Source organism: Channa argus, chromosome 2, assembly GCF_033026475.1.
Source record: "Channa argus isolate prfri chromosome 2, Channa argus male v1.0, whole genome shotgun sequence".
NCBI classification, from domain to species: Eukaryota; Metazoa; Chordata; class Actinopteri; order Anabantiformes; family Channidae; genus Channa; species Channa argus.
Window position 1 is genome coordinate 15,582,427 of NC_090198.1, and position 18,630 is coordinate 15,601,056.

At 37.4% G+C, this 18,630-nt stretch overlaps 1 protein-coding gene across 2 annotated transcripts in view; it reads right to left on the bottom strand.

The window, feature by feature from the left end:
* Positions 1-15,457, bottom strand: part of trip4 (thyroid hormone receptor interactor 4) — a 61,721-nt gene extending 46,264 nt beyond the window's left edge. For both annotated transcript variants that reach the window (XM_067495805.1, XM_067495806.1), the window contains exons 1-11: positions 15,281-15,457; positions 14,428-14,609; positions 14,100-14,230; positions 13,718-13,933; positions 13,519-13,597; positions 13,320-13,425; positions 12,956-13,171; positions 12,727-12,859; positions 12,261-12,451; positions 11,961-12,085; positions 11,718-11,809 (exon numbers count right to left, since the gene is read on the bottom strand). In XM_067495805.1, coding sequence (XP_067351906.1) covers positions 11,718-11,809; positions 11,961-12,085; positions 12,261-12,451; positions 12,727-12,859; positions 12,956-13,171; positions 13,320-13,425; positions 13,519-13,597; positions 13,718-13,933; positions 14,100-14,230; positions 14,428-14,609; positions 15,281-15,360 — 1,551 coding nt within the window. In that variant the 5' untranslated portion in view covers positions 15,361-15,457. The remainder of the gene's footprint in view (positions 1-11,717; positions 11,810-11,960; positions 12,086-12,260; positions 12,452-12,726; positions 12,860-12,955; positions 13,172-13,319; positions 13,426-13,518; positions 13,598-13,717; positions 13,934-14,099; positions 14,231-14,427; positions 14,610-15,280) is intronic.
* Positions 15,458-18,630: the final 3,173 nt, after the last annotated feature.

Below are 18,630 nucleotides of genomic sequence, written 5' to 3' on the forward strand. Positions count from 1 at the left end.
AGGGTCCCACTTGAATGTTTTGAGATGTGTATTTCAACTTATGACAAACAAATTTAAAAAAAGAAAGACGAAAGGCTGGGTTTGATAGCACTCTATAAATCACACTGGACACAAACTTTTTGAGTACTGAAAACTAAAATATTTTCACAATTTACCATTTAGTCTTTGGAATTCTGTATATCTCTCAAAATATTTATAGATTTGTTCAATAACAACTAAGGACAGACCATTGTACTTCTCCATAGATGTCTAAAAAGTACATTACATCCCCATCTGTGTAACGAATGAAAAAAACAAGGTAATTCCAGAGGCTTCACATAGAACCCTACTTCAAAAAAAAGTTGGGACAATGTGTAAAACACAAAATAAAAACAGAATGATTAACAGAATTTGTTAATCTCATCAACTCTTATTTTATTCACAATAGAAGATAAACAACATATCAGATGTTGAAACTGAGCTATTTTACCATTTAATGTAAATTTTAGCTCACTTCTTCTTTGCCTGATACAGCTTTAACTTACATTTGTGGATTGCAAAGTGAACTGTGTTCACAGCTAACATTTTCCATTAAACTGTAAATCTCAGTTACAACATCTGATTTGTTGTTAATGTTCTATTGTGAATAAAATTTGCGTTGATGAGATTTGCAAATCATTGGATTACAGTTAACCAGGACATATCAACTGTATTACTGAAATCCGCTTTTACCTTTAAAACGCTGTGTTGTGAATTGTTAACATAAACATACATTTCATTTTGGTTTCTGGTTTGCTTCTTAATTTCTAGCAAAATTAGGTTTGTTAAATGGAATACTGCATCTTGTTGTCATGTAAGTCTATTGTGCCAGTATAAAACAAAAAACAAACAAACAAACAAAAAAAAATGTGCATACGTATCTGATGTAACCCGTGTATGTATGTTTATGTGCAGAACGCCTAAGTGTAATTATCCTTTAGTAGTTTCCTTTACAGCGCGCATACACACACACAAACCCCTGGAGACAATTACTCTGTCTGCTTTCAAACCTCAACTTCAAAGAAAAATTCCAGGGAATCTAATGCATTAAAACTTCTTATTTTCCACCACAATCTCCTTTTATCTGTGTCACAAATCCAGCTCTCCTCAACACAGGTGCTGTCAGCAAAAACACTTGTAGTTTTAAGTAAGGTAAAAAAATAAACTTAACAGTGGGCACTTGATTTCATAGTGTGGAAATTGTGAAAATCTTAAGGTGAATATTTGCTTTGCTATTCTCATTCTGAGGTACAGCCCTACCATCTGTGTTCACTCAGCCTCTGTGGGAAATAACTGTCTCTTAACTCCATTTCTCAAGGCTGGCAATGAGCACGGTTTAAGAACGGTGCAGACAGAAGGCTGTCACTTGGTTTTTGTGAGTTTTAGGTTTCTCCAACCCAAGAATTAGTACTACAGCAGATAATGTGATCCCATGTTATGTGTTCCAGTGGAACGACACCCTGAACTGCTAAACAGAGGGCAATAAATAAGAGCCGTTTATGCCAGTTCTTTTCAATTTACAAGTGAGCAAAAATATTTTTAGTTCAGACTCAACTTACTAAATCTGTGCCTCTGAACAATGAAACCATTAACTTAAACATAGGACGACTGACTGTTTCCTAAGTCCCACCACTTCTTTTACTGCTGCAATATTCATCAAGCCATTTTTGCATCAAGCCATTTTTGCATGGCCAATAAGCAGTGTACAGTGATGCACCACCTAAAATTTCACTTTTAAAACAATAAAAAAAAAAAAAGAAAAGAAAAAGCTGGTCAACAGCCAACAACCATCGCTTTGGCTAACCGAAATCAAGTTGACATGTGGAGAACAAATATTGTTGAATATTCAGTTATTGTTAAATATATAACAACATAAAAAAGCGTGAATAATAAAAACATCAGAGATGGACTGGACAATTTTCTGTTTTGGAAAAGTGGCCCATGTCTAAGTCATCAGGCATCAGTTCCACAAGATCCTTAGACTAGCCTACACTTCATTCACCCCATAGGCTCTAGCTATAGCCTGTACAATGATTGATAGCAAATATTCTGCTTATATAGCACTTTTATCCAAAGTTGGAAGGTGCTTTTCTGACCAATTCAGGAGCAACTTGGGGTTCACTATCTTCTCTAAGGACATTTCAAGAGGGAGTCGAACCACTGACCTTCTGGTTAACACCAGATGGCGCTGGTAACATTAGTTAATGAGGAGTGTCAATTTAAATATGTGAAATGTCAATGTAAGGGGATGTAACCCAAACCTAGTAATAACGCACATTCAGCTAGTTCAAATGATGTTTCATTATCATTATATTACAAAAAAGGTTGATTAGTTACATCAGGGCAAAGGTTTGTATCTACTTTGAAAATGTAACCAAAAATAACTCTTTTTCTGATGAATGGACCTTTGTTCTAGCTGAATATGAACTAAATATTATGTTAATATTAAGAAATTGTATTCCTCTTTTCAAAAATAATGGGGTGCACTTGTACTTAGTTATCATTCCTGATAGCTGAGAATCATTTTGGTAATGTGTTGTTTAAATATCTATTTAATGTTAATATATAAAACATTTGGATGTAACAACTGTTGCCATTTTTATTGTGTACAGTGACGATAATTACAGGTCTTGTTCTTGTCTATCACAAGACAGTTCATATGGTCCATGTCTCTTTGCTCTACAAAGACACTAAAAAGCTTCTTGAAAAGATCTGTTTAAATTTGAGGTAGGAGAAGAGGATGAATCATGGGGGTCTTAGACAACTATTATTGCAATGACATCTAGAAAAGTAGCTCACAGACAAAAGTCCTAATTTATATGTATAAAAAGATTTGTTCTTTTATGGCAAGAATACAGTTCTGTGATGACATGTGTAGCACACAGAAAAGGCAATGTACAGTTCAAAGATATGTGAAGAGCCAGAATTATTCAAGTAATTATTCTGAAATGTATTCCTGCTACAGTGCCCACCAGAATTTTGAGAGGCAAGAAAATTGTTCTGCATGTAAATCAATACTCTACTTCACACACTGTGCCTGCAAAAGCATTTGATGGCATATGTACCCAGTGGACCATAGTATTAGAGCGTGTGTGCTTTGTTTTCCAGGAAATTTCACAGAATATGGAAAAGGCACAAGAAAGAATTAGCTGAAGCTGGTAGGGAATGAAGTCAAACTGCAAATTCCTTATTGATTCACAGGAGCCATTTTAATGACGCTAACATTTTAATGACTTAGTCACATATTGAATGTGATTTTGTATTTAGACAGATAGACCGATAGATAGATAAAATTACACAAAAGCATGTTGATTTAGGAAAATCTTCACAGCCTCATAAAGTGGATAAAAAATAATTATGACACTTGTTGCTGCTCCTTAGATTAGTGATCGGTAATGAAATATAGAAATATACTTCTATGTGCTAATTTATACGTAAACTAATGTGTCAACCATTTATTTTGAAAAAAGTAGTCATCTCTGCCACAAGTTGCCTGTTTTACAGGAAATCAAAGATGAATTCCATCCATTTTTATCAAGCCTGATTTTGCCCATCCATGTGGAACATTGCTACATTTTCTTGTTTTGTAATGTGATGTTTGGGTAATTGTTAATGGGTAGATAGTTCCCAAGCTTGGGAGCAATGATGTAGCCAACCTGGGAATGTAGTACAGCAGTCTGTCTTTGTATCCTTCCCCTAGAGTGGGGTAGTGACACCAATGTCTCATGTTTTATTTGCAAGTATCCTCAAAAACTTAAAGTAAGATTTGATGTGGTAAAACTTTTTTTATGTAGATGCTATCTATGCTGATAGTTAGCTGCTTACTGTCAGAATCTCCACAAAAGCCTGACAAAGGAACCTATTGTGGGTCACCCTATGCCCTATAAACAGTAGCTCATGTGAAGGTACACTCCATTTACTAATAGATACAATATCATAGGCCACATTTGTTATAGACATTTGGTTAAGAACAATAAGATTTTCTATTGAGTGTAACAGTTCATCAGTGGGGAGCAAAATTTACTGGTTAATTGTTACATTTCCAAAATAAAAGAGTCAAAACTGAAGGTGGTAAACCAATCTTGTATTCTCTGCTCACATTTGTCACCATTTTCAATGTCAGCCAGACTAAACAGGCCTAAAACCTATTAACAGATCACAATAATGTATCCACAAGTTTCATTAACTAAGCTATAAACTTAAACTATAATCACATATATCAGAAAAATCAAACGTGAAATATTGAACTCTGCAGAAAAAAATGAAGGATATGAATTTCAAAAGTCATTCGCAATATTTTATTAAAATTTAATTTCCTTTATTATTTTCCTCTCTTTTTTCCAGTGATTTATAAGTAAACAAGTCAGACTCTCTGGTCTGAAGGGCAACTGGAGGCTAAATATTTTCCTAGTTTACTGCACAAAAAGAGAAAAAGATAAATGGCACTCCAAGCATGGGTGGCCTCTTTCGCCTCCTTCTCTTTCGCCATGCTTTCCTCCCCTCAGATGTCACCAGCAGGAAGTTGCTGAGCAGACATGTCACCCAGCAAAATACAATTGAGTTTGTAATCTCTGACCCTGCAGCAGCAATGAGTCTTTCGCTCTCTGTCTCTGTTTCTCCCTCTCTAGCTGAGATATTTGTGGTTATACCGCTGCTAGGCTGGGCTTGACTGGATAAAGATCTCTTCTGAAATGAACACAGGCACAAAGAAATTGCATAGACATGCCTGAAGAATGCTGGCAAAACACTGTAAGAGGAGTGAAGTAATGCCTTTTCTCACACTTAGGTTGGATAGGACATTAAGAATAATAACTAAATTGATATCTCTAGTTTTTTCAGGTTCATTTTAGACAAAGTACTTATTAAGTATGCTATTCAACCTTTATTCAAATCCTCATTCCAAAACAGAAAACTGGCACAGACATAGGCCTCATGAGGAGCCATTTTGGGGCATCAACAACAAACACCAGATGTGAAGATGGGAGATAAATGTCAAACATACTGATTCTATGCTTCATTAAAGCTTGTTATGGGGGGTTAGAGACTGCCTGTGGCAAGGCACTAAATAGATCACAACAATAAAATCTACAGAGGTCTTGTTTTATACAAACATTGTTTAACACTGTCAGGGCCATTGTAGCAAAGTGATCACAGCCTGAGAACCGCAAGACTTTTCCCAAAAAATAAAAACAAAAACAGAAACACAGGTCTCAACATTTGGATTCTACAGATTCCAGACTATTGACTTACTACAGTACCTCAATACATTTTGTATAATACTGATCATATAAATTAGTTAGCAAAAGAAATAATCCTAACTTGTGTAAAAACGTATTGGTAAAGAAGTTCACTATGCTAGAAACAGGCTTATAAACATAAAACGAATAACTGTTGTTTAGGTACTTTTCTTATTATTCAATTCCAGTTTTTGGACGTGGTAAACGGTGTAGTAGGTCTGTGCCATATGGTACTCTCTCTGATATATCATCATAGTTCCTCACCATGATAAGAATTTTGACATATCATACACATAATTTCTTTGCATATGTACTGTAACGTAAGCATCTCACAGGAGCCCACAAACAGAACGAGCATGGTGAACGGCTGAGCCAGCAGACACAATGCTAGTACATACTGTTTACCATGAGGGAAAATATAGAAGAGAAATACTGCTGTGAAGGAAATATTTCCTTCATTCTTTATTTCTAGCTACTTAATTGGTTTATTTTGTTCAGTATTTGATGACATCCAAGTTTCCTATTATTGATCACTGACTTTGTTTGCATACATTCTTCAGGTCGGATTTAAAGAGAGCAACAATGCCTCATATCCATTTTTAAAGAGCATTCATTCTAACACTTCATGCAGCGTGTATTCAGCTACCTTTGTTTTTTATTTGACTTATTTTCATCAACACTGCTGTCTTTCAGAGCATTAAATGAAGCTCCACAGAATGTCGCTCATGTTGCCTTTAACATTGTTCCAAGTTCCTGCGATCAGCATGCAGACAGAGGAACACACTTTATTAAGTGAGCAGCACAAAATGCAGGAGTAGTATAGATGATGATAAGGGAGCTGCCATTTTCCACCAACAGCAGAAACTGTGTGACATTCAATGAAGTAGTCTGAGGACAGCAATGAAATTCTACAGTGTAGTAGGCCATTTCAAGTTTGGCAGATGGTTCGATGTATTTTTCATGCTGCTCAAAACCTGTGACTGAGGTTTGGTTGGTTGTCATCCAGTGCCTGGGGATCTAGGCTGAATGCTTTCTACACACCACTGCAGAATCACATGATGTCTGACCTCTCTGCCATGGCAAACTGCCCAGCAAGGAAGAGTGGGGAAGGAGAGGAATGTGAGTTTGTTAGTGAGGTTATGTAGAAAAGGAGACAAGAGGCAGGAGAAAACCATGTTGCATTTAAGCATGTCCATGGAGCGTAAACTAAATTCTCTGAGACCACATAGAACTTCACATCACCAAATTCTAAAACATAAGCCCCTTTCAGACATGCATTGGAATTTTGACGTTATTTGAACATTTTTAGCAGTGGGTGTACGAGTAAAATGCTGCCGACATTATCCAGGTTATTTCCTTCAAACCACCTAGTGCAAAGTTCATATTATGAGCATGATCTGCTCTCTGCTGACTTGTCCACCAGGATAATAATTGATCAATTAGGCATGATTAGGATGTTTGTTTCACTCAACTGCTGTTGTAGTCGTGCGAAGGGTCTTTTTTTTTTTTAATTGGTCGCAAGGCTCCGATGTGCTGTAAACAAAACACAGTTTCACAAAACAAAATTTTATATAATGTTGTGCCCCCAGTGCGTGCTAATCGGGCACGGAAATTGAGTGGATTTTCACACTTGTGGACGCATCGCAATCGAGCAATCTCCCGCTGTGAGTTGCATGTCTGAAAGGACACTCCAGATAATGTCAGAGGCTGAATTCTCCTATCACTGCCTGGAGTTTATGTTTAAAACAGGCTATACTGTCAGAGAAAAAGTAGGGAAAATATGGAGATGGAATGCTGGAGGGGGAGGGGAGCAGGAAGCAGCAACTGCTAAAGATTCACACAATGGTACAGAGAAAGGGAGGGAAGAAAAAAAATAGCACTCCCTGACTTCCTTTGGAATGCATCCAATATATCCTGTGAGTGTGTGTGTGTGTGTGTGTGTGTGTGTGTGTGTGTGTGTGTGTGTGTGTGTGTGTGTGTGTGTGTGGCATGCTGGCAGGAAGGCTTTTAGCATATAAATATCACATTACCACACAAGGAAGTGCAGGCATCAGTCCGAGCTTCCAACCGGCCTAACAAGCACGGGAGCTCCACTATGGAGGTCAAAGGGAAAGCTTGCACAAATGGAATTCCACAGAAACCAGTACTTCTTTTAACAGATAAGTGGCTTGGCTTGCAGCTATGTGATGTGGTCTAAGCCTATGGTTTCAGTTATTTGACATGCTGGTGTGCATAATTCTACTGAACTGCACTACATGTGCAGTATACTGTGCTACAATGTGATTACAATGACACATAAAGAACTTTAAAACTACAAAATAAAACATTATTTTAATAGCTGGATGTTAAAAAGTTAGCATAGAACAATGAGCAACAATGCAATAACACCAAGATAACAGAAACATCTTTACAGATGATGTTTAATGTTCAATTATTATCAGGAAAAGCACAGATACTAAGTACTTCACTTCATGTGTAAGGGCGATGACACAAGCCAATACAAAAATCTAATGGTGATGGCCTTTTGTCTGACCAATAAGTGGCACACACACACAGCTTAGAACTAATTGTAATGGACGACATACATGCCTGATACTAGTTTACAAACTGTACTGGCCTTGTTAATACAGTGGCCTTTTCTCTTGCACTAAATCGCTAAGCTGAACAGCCAATCAGAGTGATCTCGCTCACCAACGGGACTGACACCGATTGAACATGATGCCCTAAGGCACCACATTGTGTAGGTTAGCTAGCATGCACAATGCTAGGACCCTGAAGCTAAATGGAATTCAGCCAGTATTTCTCATTATTGACATCTGCTTCCTATATTGTGATGTTTAAAACGTCAGCAAATTAAAATTGGATTGACATTCATTTATCTTATGACAAGAAGATAATTTAATGCCAAAGAAGGAATGTGAACCTGTGAATTCAGTACTTAGAAACCATTGCTTAAAACCACGTCTGAAATCTGCCTAGCAGATAAAACTTCCAGATTGCATATGTCAACATTTCATCATCAGGAAATTCTTGGAGTCCTTTGATTAGATAGCGTACTGTATGTACAGATCACACACACACACATACACACACACACACCAGACCAGCTTTCCTTCTTGCCCTCTTAGTCATTTTTATGACTCAACACAGTACTGAACAGTCACATGTTTTGCTCACAACATGTAGCCTAACAAATTAGATATCTCTGACTTAGATTCACTAAGACACATCGCTTCACAGCCAGTAATAAGGTCTTTGAAACAGAGTAAGAAATCAGACTCCTATTAAGAGTGTGGATTGATCCAATCAATTGTTTCACCACAGGAGTAAGTTGATGATGTGATTTAAGCTCTGTATGGGGTGAGATGTGCCTTTGCCGGTGCTCTAAACCAGTCTGAAGACAGAATGGGTCTGTGCATGTGTAGGTAAATGTTGTACAGTAAATAAAGTAATGGTGTGCGATTTCATTTCCTGTGCAATTTTACAATGTTGCACAGTTGAGTGTCTTTTGTTTGGGTGAGGTAAACCATCTACAACATAACCACAACCGATAAAAACTGTTTAGCTTGGATGGACCTTTGTGCTCTTCCTTTTTAATTATCTCATTCTGCCTCTTCCAGCAAAAAAAAAATTCCAATGATCCTTCTGTAATATACCTATTTTTTCTCCAACCTCCCCCACTGCTCTCTGCGGTAGGAAGGTCAGGCGTACATCTCTACTCATTGCTGAGTGAGCACTGGGGGTTAGGGGTGGAAAGACAAAACACAGATCATAATGGCTGACCAATTATCAGTGCTAAGGGGGGCTGGCGAGTTGGGAGGACTGACAGATTATGGGGAGAATGGATCAATACACCAGTCAGTTTCTAATGGAGGAAAGAATTGGTCCAAGTCAAGCAGATGGAAATCCTTCCCTGCCTGGGGTGGTCTTTCTGCACTGTTATCAGGGTCTTAGGTTTTGTTGCTGTCTTGTACAACAGCACACCAACAGGGGGATGCATGTAATAACAACCGAAGAGGGATATTTTAAGTATTCACATGTACAGTTCTGTTTCCTTCATACTGTGCTGATCTTCTCCCATTCCACATTCTCAAAATATTTCATATCACTAGTGGCAAATCACTTGGGGCAGATTTAAGAGAGACTGGCTGCCTGTCCTTCACCACAGCCACCTTTTTAACCACCCACAGCTGCCAGCCCAGGACAGCAAATCCTATACCTCACCCACTCACCCAGCCCCACACTTGCACACCATGCATGCACTCTTCTACTCACATAAAAGGAAGTAAGTTTTAAGTGCTACATGCTACAGGACAAAAATCAATGCTTTTCTTAAAAATAATACCTAGAATAAGCAGTATGCAACTGTACAGCACCATCATTACATTCTTGGTACTTTTGTTCTTCCCTGCTTGCTTTACTATTTTCTACATCTGCCTTTCTTTTTTCTGAGGGGCCTTCTGTGGGGTGGGGGTGTTATTTACGGCTGCTCTGTGCAAGTGGACACACACAGACACACACATACACACCCTTTCACAGGATGAAAGGGCAGTCACACTGCCTGCAAACATGATTTTACAGCCCTGGGTGGAATGAGTGGTGGAGGAGAGAATGAGGACAGAGTACAAAAGGGGAAAGCCCTGAGATTTACAGGTCCCAGCAGTCAGAATGCAAAACATGTAGCAGCATACACTTGGATATTTTATCCAAATACCAGTTCCTCAGCAATAAGACAACTCTCTTTTCACAAAAGGACACATATGTTAAAACATCTGCACAGAGATGAAAAACAAATGAGTAAAAATAAGTTATACCATCCAAAAATGGAACTGCAGTTGTGTTTTTTATTAAGCCAGAACAGAAGGTTGAAAGTGTGTAACTGTGCAACTTTAGTTTCTCATCAAAGATGGCATTCATGTGTGTACAAGTGTATGTTATAGGCTTTATAGGGTTATGGCATGTTTGTGCAATTTGTAGCATTTTATACATTTTTACACTTAGGAGTATAAAGGCAGATAAATGTGTACTTTAGTGTGATTGTAGAGTAGCATGTAGATGTTTATACACAACATAGTAATAATGGCTAATAACTGACATTACCTGAGGCTATGGGTTTGTTTAGAGATTTTACGCTGACTGTTGCGGGAAATAGAGTAAATACTTTGATCAGATACTACTGCAAAGCAGGAACGTCTGGTAAAATTTACAACATTTACTGACAAGGTGCATGAATAAGGAATAGTAAATTAATTTTTTTAAGATCAGGAAATATTCATATATAAAAGACTGACACAAGTGAATGATTTGGCTATATAATGATTTTAAAATTTACCTGATTATCAATATTTTGCTGATTGAGCTACTAATAAATTCAAATAATCATCTACCATAAGGCTCTAATAATTATAAACACATAATATATTGTAAAAGCTCTATGCTTGGTCACTTCAGAATTCTCACAAACTGACACACAGAGACATCAGCAGTGCACTCTAGTATTACATTAGTGATCATAGGATGATTTTCTGCTCATCATGTCTCATGTAGCAAAAGAACACAATGATTCCTTTTTGCAGACATGGCATAAAGACAACAGACTGCAGCCAATACAATGTGTATATATCAACATTTACTTTGGTTTGGGATAAGTGGAATAATGAAGTCTTTGATGTGATTTTCCTGTGGTGCATACTGCCTCTAGTGGGAAATGCCTTAAGCTGGCAAGGAGTTGCCAGTGACTGACACCTGCTGTGAGGAGATGATACTGCAGCAATTTTTTATTGCAGAAAGGGTAATGTTTTCAAGAAATTCAAGAGAACAAATGTAAGAAAAAATATGGTCACCAACATAATACTTTTAAAATATTTACCTTCTCTAAGCAACTTTGTATTGGTAGTTCACAATGATTAATATTATATACCAGTGTGCTTTCGTCTAGTGAACATAAAACTATGATCTACCCAAGATGTCATTCTGTTTATCTGGGTATTACATTTTAAACCATAATGTGTTATTCCCTGGGTTTTGTTTTTAATCACCTGAAATTATAATGCAATTCCATTACAACTGCATTAGGTAAGTTAGTTTTCTGAGAGCTGAAGTTACACTACAGCATAGCCTCCAAAGCTACGAGCATTGGAAAGCGTAAAAGGAGGAGGATGGGAAGTACAAATGTTCCAGCAGTCATCCCAAAACAACAATTACAATAACCAAATTACAACAGTTCACCAGGTCAACCAAAGGAAAATCACTCATTTTCACATTGTGTTGCGAATAAGCATATTGACATTTTAAAGCAACCAGAGTCATATTCAAGATACAATACAATAAGTAACTCTGCATAGAACCATGGGGAGTTTATTCATAGGCTTTTACTGACCTAGCTGCATTTCTTCTTAATGTTTTTTGTCATTTGAAAAGAAGTACTGGTATCAAACTGTTGTGATCTATTGATTTACTGACCTGTTCCTTAAACTGCTCCTGAGACAGGCAGTCAGTCACATTGACACAGCCCAACAGGCAGGCAGTGGGGTAGTCTTTAGGAAACCTGGGCTCTGCACAGAAAACAAAGCAATCCAGAATTTACCAACAAACAAACATAAATGCATAATTGAACTTGAAGGGTTTTTACTGGTGTGCGCACTATATCACCTTCAATATTCTTGTTTATTCTTACTTTGTGATTTGCAGTATAGTTATGTGTACCTTTCTTGTAGCTCTGGCGATAAATGGCTTCCACCTGAGCAATCTCCTGAGGGGTGGGCTTCTTAGCTGCAGCAGCAATCCAAAGGCGACCCCGGTGTGATGTGTACCAAGTTCGTCCCTCTACCCTAGAGTCACACAAAATGCAGTATTACTTCTACTTCAAACTTTTGATTAGTACTGCAAAATTGTTTTTTAATCAATTTTTATTTGTGAAGAACCTTTTGTACATATTCATACAATATAAAGTGCTTTTAAGAAAATACAAGTGACACTAACATGGAGATTTTGTTTACTCCTTACCTCTTAATGCCTCTGACAAGTAGTGAGGCCCATGGCTGATGCATGCTCAGGCACCAGCCTGCATCAGACATCTCCTGTAGCTCTTTGTCTTGGAGTCGCAACCTGTTACGTTCAGCTTCCTTGTCCTCTGCCAAATTCCTTCCCGGTTTAATTTTTCTCTGGTGGTTTTCACTGCTTCCAACATCCACCCACTACAAAGTGCATTTATTGACATCATATTTATTAGAATCTGTATAAATACCACCTTCACAAAAACACTATCCAAACACCAGATTACATATATGAGAGACAATGGTAGCTACAACGGTTAGTGGGATTTCAATCCATTTTACTGTTATTCTATCTATGTTTTATAAAAGTATGCAAGAATGCCCTAAAGAAGAAATATTTGCATGCTATATGTAGTGGTGAAAATGTTCCACAAAGTGGTTACACTTGTATATGAGAAAAAAAAAAAATCACATACGTCTGGTGCAGACTGCATTATTTTTGGATTGAGCAGCTCTCTGAGGTTCTGCCTACCACCTTGTCCTTCAGAATAAACTGATGATGATGATGACACTGAATCCCTGTTCATAGCCTTTAGTGTCTCATCCAATCTGCAAATTATTGCAAGCTTATTAACAGGGGAAGGTGGCTATATATTACAAATCTTCTTTTGCAGCCATAATATAAGTGATGTAAGATTTTCTTACTTGTTATAGTACTCGTTAAGGTTAATTTCCTCATCAATTACTTGTCTGCCAGCAAAGTCCAATGTGATCTTCCTGTCCTTACGAGAGACATGGCGAAGTTCTCTAAGCTCCTCTTCCTTTTTCCTCAGCTTTTCTCGCTCACTGGGTGACAACCACTGATTGGATTCGGTGGCAAAGTAATCTGATTCGTCATCCAGAACCTGTGTTCTCCTTACACTGCAGATGAAGGAAAAAGCAAATATGTAAACTGTATAATTTTGTTTCACGTTTATCTTCAACAATAAAGGAAATTCAGTTAAAGTGTTAACACTGCACGTCAAACAATCAGCTTATTCATTCTTTGCATGATTGGATTTTATGATACCTATTTCTGTCATATTCAAGCAGCTTGTCTTTGTGCTGGACAGCTTTCTCCAAGCCAGCCTTCATCTTGGCCTCTTGGTGAGGGAGATAATCTCTTTCTCCACAGTCTGTCACCACAAAAAAGCAAAGCAGCCATCCACATTATGATTTCATATAATAAATTTTAGTATTTAATAATTTTGATAAGTTTTGACTCTCACCACCCATAAGCTTTTTTCTCAGTTTCTGGCTTTTGTTGGAGTCTCGTTGCAGAATGTCTTGCTCCTCTTTTGTGCAGACCTGAATAATTCAGAAGAAAAAAAAAAGTGTGAGTAAAGAACTATTGCAAAAGAGCTGCCAGGACGAATATATTGAATAAAAAAAAAAAAGGGAATCTAAAGATTTAAAACATGTATGTACCAAGCTTCCACAGAAGAGGCAGGGTCCCGAGCCTTCTTGCTCACATACAATGCGACCACAGGTGATGCAGTTGTTGATAAGTTTGTGCTTTTGGGCTAGGCATTCACATGCATGTCGGCCTGGAAGTAGGACTGCCAGCCTGTCCTGTCCTTCTTTAGCGTAAAGATTAACAAACTTACTTTTCTTCTTTGTGGAAGTACTACTGATTTCTTGAGCCTGAGAAGAGGAAAAGCACAGTGAGATGAATCTAATAGAAGTAAGCAAATCAAAGCAAAGAAAATGAAACATCAGCACCTGTTTTGTCTTTACTCCACTCAAACCATGAGAAAATAACATATCGTTGTTGACATGAGAACAAACATTTAGACTGATGTATACACACCCTCATCAGATCAATGGGAGTTTTTACTGGCATTGGCTCAGATTCTGTTTGGCTTACAGTCATCACCTCCTGTTTGTTACGGCCCTTGCGTTTAGATTTTTTCAGTGTATCTTTGGTTAAGTCTTGTGAATCTATGAAAAGATTGTGGACAGCACCTTTTAGATAATATCTCCAATAGTTTCATTTGCATGCATAAGAAATGTATTCAGTAGAGGATTTTACAATGTTTAGTCATTTCCACTTGGATGTATTAAATGTCAGAGTAATTTGAGAAATAGCCTAAAACAAAATACATTCAATGGCATAGATTAGGAAATTATTTACCCACCTGCTGATGAAACAGGGTCTGTGAGAAGGAAAAGATTTGTGGTAGGTGTGACCTGTCTTTGAGTTTTCTTCCATCTACTGAGAAGCTCATCTATAAAATGCCCTTTTCTTCCATCTGTACCCTGCAGAAGGTCTCCAACATATTCCTCAATCTCTTCAGCTTTTTCAATCGATAGAATGTATCTAAAATTATTGACATTAAATTAAAGAGGAAGTTTTGAAAAAACATTTAGTTAAATACATTGTTTAATAAAACTCAAAGTGGGACATTTTTCAGCATAACACCTAATTTAACTTTTGATAGTTTAGAGCAAAGGCCTAAATATACTTCTTTAATATATTTAAGTATAACTTTAATGCGGGATTTCAACTTGTAAACTTAAAAGATTTGTATGTTGTCATTTAAGCCTAACAGCCTAATAATTGAAGGCAAAACGTAAACCCCAAAAGGAATTTTATAGGGTTTAGAGTTACTTGTTAGATTTGATGGAAACAGCTAATTCGGATGCTGACAGTGAGTGTTAAAAACATCTATTCGGAGAAGATTTATAAAAGAAAATAGGGGATTCATAAATTGGTCAATTATTAGCTAACAAATAACACCTGTCAACGGCTACTGTCACAACTGTAATTTAACCTAAAAGTCAAACTTACACAGCTAGTTATATCAACAGAAATAATTTTATTTTGTTAACACAAACACTTAATGTTTGCCCACAGGATTTTGATACGCTGGCAATGTACAACTGGTACACAGTCCATTACAACGCAGCATTAACAAGCTAGCTTTCTTTAACGCTAGTTAGCTTGTAGGCAGACGGTTAGTCAGTCGTAACTGGCCTGAATTTTCTTACTTGACAATGTCTTCACATGCCTCCAACCCAAACTTGTGGTGCAGCTGGTCCACGCACCACTGCAACAAAGCGTCCGACATTCTACCGACTTGAAACCCTTTACCCGATAAGCTAAAAAAATAAAAAATTAAAGACACCGGTATCACGTCAAGCCCCTACGAGCACGGATGGGTTGCCAGTCGGAGGATAAACAAAGACACACAAAAAGTCCAAAGTCCGGAGTAGCACAAAAATGCATCCTGAAAAACGCTTGCTTTGCTTTAAGGTTCCTCTCGCTTAGTATTACTTTAATTACCCAATCCCACACACTCAATACTTAACTGCTCTTCCACTTATAACTATTTTAGCCCGCAGTATGCTCCCTTATAGTTACTATACTAACTCCTTCTGCCTTTCCTAATGGCCCTTTCTTTTACAGATGTGTTACAAACGTGACTCAGGATTCCTCACACATAAAGTGTTTACATTTCAAATAATGTAGTTTATTTTAGTGTGTCTTTTTGTGAGGAACCAGTGATTCAAGACATGTACGCATTTGACAGCCATGGAAAGGGTGCAGAAATAAGTAACTATAGAGTTTAAGAGACCATGAGGAAGATTGAGGCTGCCTATGGAGGGAAAGCAGAGCCTTCATAATCTTGGCCAGTCCCCTCTCTCACGTGTTGCCAGTTTCAACCAGTCTCCTGCTGGAGAAAAAATGCAGGATTAATCACAGAACAAACACAGGAGGGTGAATGTCCATAGATGGATAATTCTAATTAGTTGTCTGCTTATGATATATGGGCTGTTTATATGGCACTTTACAACGCTGCTTTCTTTCACACATTCAATCACTATGGCTGCCATGCAGTGAACATATTAATTTTCCAGCACTTAAACACTGACCATTACATTAATTGGCAATGTGCTACCACAGTTGGTAAATTCCTCATTAAGTCTAAGTGAGCCTGTCTCTTGCCTTATCTTGCTGGGATAAAACCCAAGGCTTAAATCATTAATATATGCATAACTGCATAAATGCTCATCTTAGATTCTTATAGTTGACAGTTGTACAGTGAAAACATAGGGCTAAGGACACTGATCTGTACTGAGGTGTGCCTGTTAAATTTAGTCACTAGGTGGCAGTTTTGTAATGCAGTGAAATACAGATGCCTTTAGCGAGAACTTTTACATTTTATATTACATTTTGTTCACAGTAAAGTGCTGGTGCAAGCCCGGTAAGAATTGGTGAGGGTTGCGTCAGGAAGGGCATACGGCGTAAAAACTGTGCCAAATCAACATGCGGACAATGATCCGCTGTGGCGACCCTGGACTCACGGGATAAGCCGAAAGGACAAAAAAAAAAAAAAAAAAAAAAAAAAAAAAGGTGACTGATATAATAGATTGATGTTAACTCTGTGATTGTAATTTAAATTTACACATCAATATCATATATTAAGAGATGATTTAAAGATATAGAAATTACAGAACAGAATATTTATAATTATCTTAATCATCTGTCTGGCTATTATTAATCTGGCTGTTATTAAAACCTTGAGAGACCTTGACATTTTTCAGATTAAGTTTTCAAATCGCTTCAAGAAAATATGCTCATTTACTGTTCTTATAGATTAAATTACAATACCTTGGTAGCTGCAGCAAGACAGAATACATGTCTGTCAATTGGACAACGGTTCAGAGTAACAGAGAGTGTGAAAAGAGGTGAAGAGGTGTGTGCAAGCAGGTTGGAACAGGTGGAGAAAAGTGTCAAGTGTGTTGTGTGATAAAAGAGTATCAGTGAGAATGAAAGGAAAGTTGTTGAAGACGGTGGTGAGACCAGTGATGTTGTTCAGCTTAGAGACAGTGGCACTTAAAAAAAGACAGGAGACAGAGCTGGAGGTAGCAGAGCTTAAGATGTTGAGGTTCTCTTTGGGAGTGATGAGGATGGACAGGATCAGGAACGAGGAGATCAGAGGGACAGCTCATGTTCAATTTTTTGGAGATAAAGTCAGAGAGGCCAGATTGAGGTGGTTTGGACATGTTTAGAGGGGAGACTGTGACTATATCGGTAGAAGGATGCTGAGGTTGGAGCTGCCAGGCAGGAGGTCTAGAGGAAGACCAAAATGGAGATTAATGGATGTAGTGAGAGAGGACATGAAGTTAGTTGGTGTGAGAGAAGAGGATGCAGAGGACAGGGTTAGATGGAGGCACATGATTCGCTGTGACGAGGTCTGAAAGAGAACAGCCAAAAGAAAAAAAGAAGCTCTATGTAAAATAGTTGAAATGATCTCTACCATCTCAGACATAAAATGTGCTACTTATACACATAACAACGATAATTTTGTGTAATACAATCTACTGTATGTGTGTAATGCAGATAGTGAATTATAGCACAGAAAAATTATCTGATTGAAGTAGATTTTGCTGGTAAGTCACAATGCTGCATAAACTAGCTAACATTTTCAAATCACTTTATCACTTTAGCTTGACATTCTACATTATGTACCTTAAGTAAAGATGTGGATACATTATCCACAGGTGAGGACAGATGTTACACACTGAACCCAAAGTGCAGTGTTTGTGTTTAGCTCAATTCAAGTTTCAGGGTATCTGACAGTTTTCTTTATATAGCCTATCACCAAGAGTAACACAAATTGTACAATAAATAAAGAAAATGTAAACTAAGAAAATGTTACTACTGTTACTAATGCTATGATGAGTATCTTTTGAGAAATAAACACAGCCTAATGTGTGTCAATGCACTTGGCTCTGCTGAAAATCTCGATATGGATTAAATATTAATAAATTCATATTTGGTTTACAAATGCATGCAATTTCACCTAATTTACCTACAACAAATCTAAATTGTATGTAAGTTTGAGATTTACCTAATGAGTTTTAAGGACAATAATTTTTCAGTCGTGTTATGCAACGACGAAGATGATGTGTGCAATGATGGGCTTAAATTGCTGGAAAAGGGAAATTTTGCATACAGTTTTATCTTGTAGTCAACACTGGTTTCTGGCGATTTGAAATGAGCTAAAATTAAAGTAGTTCAATAAACTAACAAAGAAGCCAAGCAAGAATTAAAGAAAAACTACAGTATCAGCACAAACACATGGTTACAAATGGTTAAAAGAAACTCACTTGTTCAATACATTTCTATTGCTCAACTCATTTAAAATTAGACTCATTCTTAACAGGTTTGTGTGAGAGTAGTAGCCCATTTATGCGTTTTACCTACACAGAATAGTGTTGGAGATAAAGTCAGAGAGGCCAGATTGAGATGTCCACACGAAAGATTGTGAATATATCGGTAGAACGATGCTAAATATGGAGGTGGCAGGCAGGAGATCTAGAAGAAGACCAAA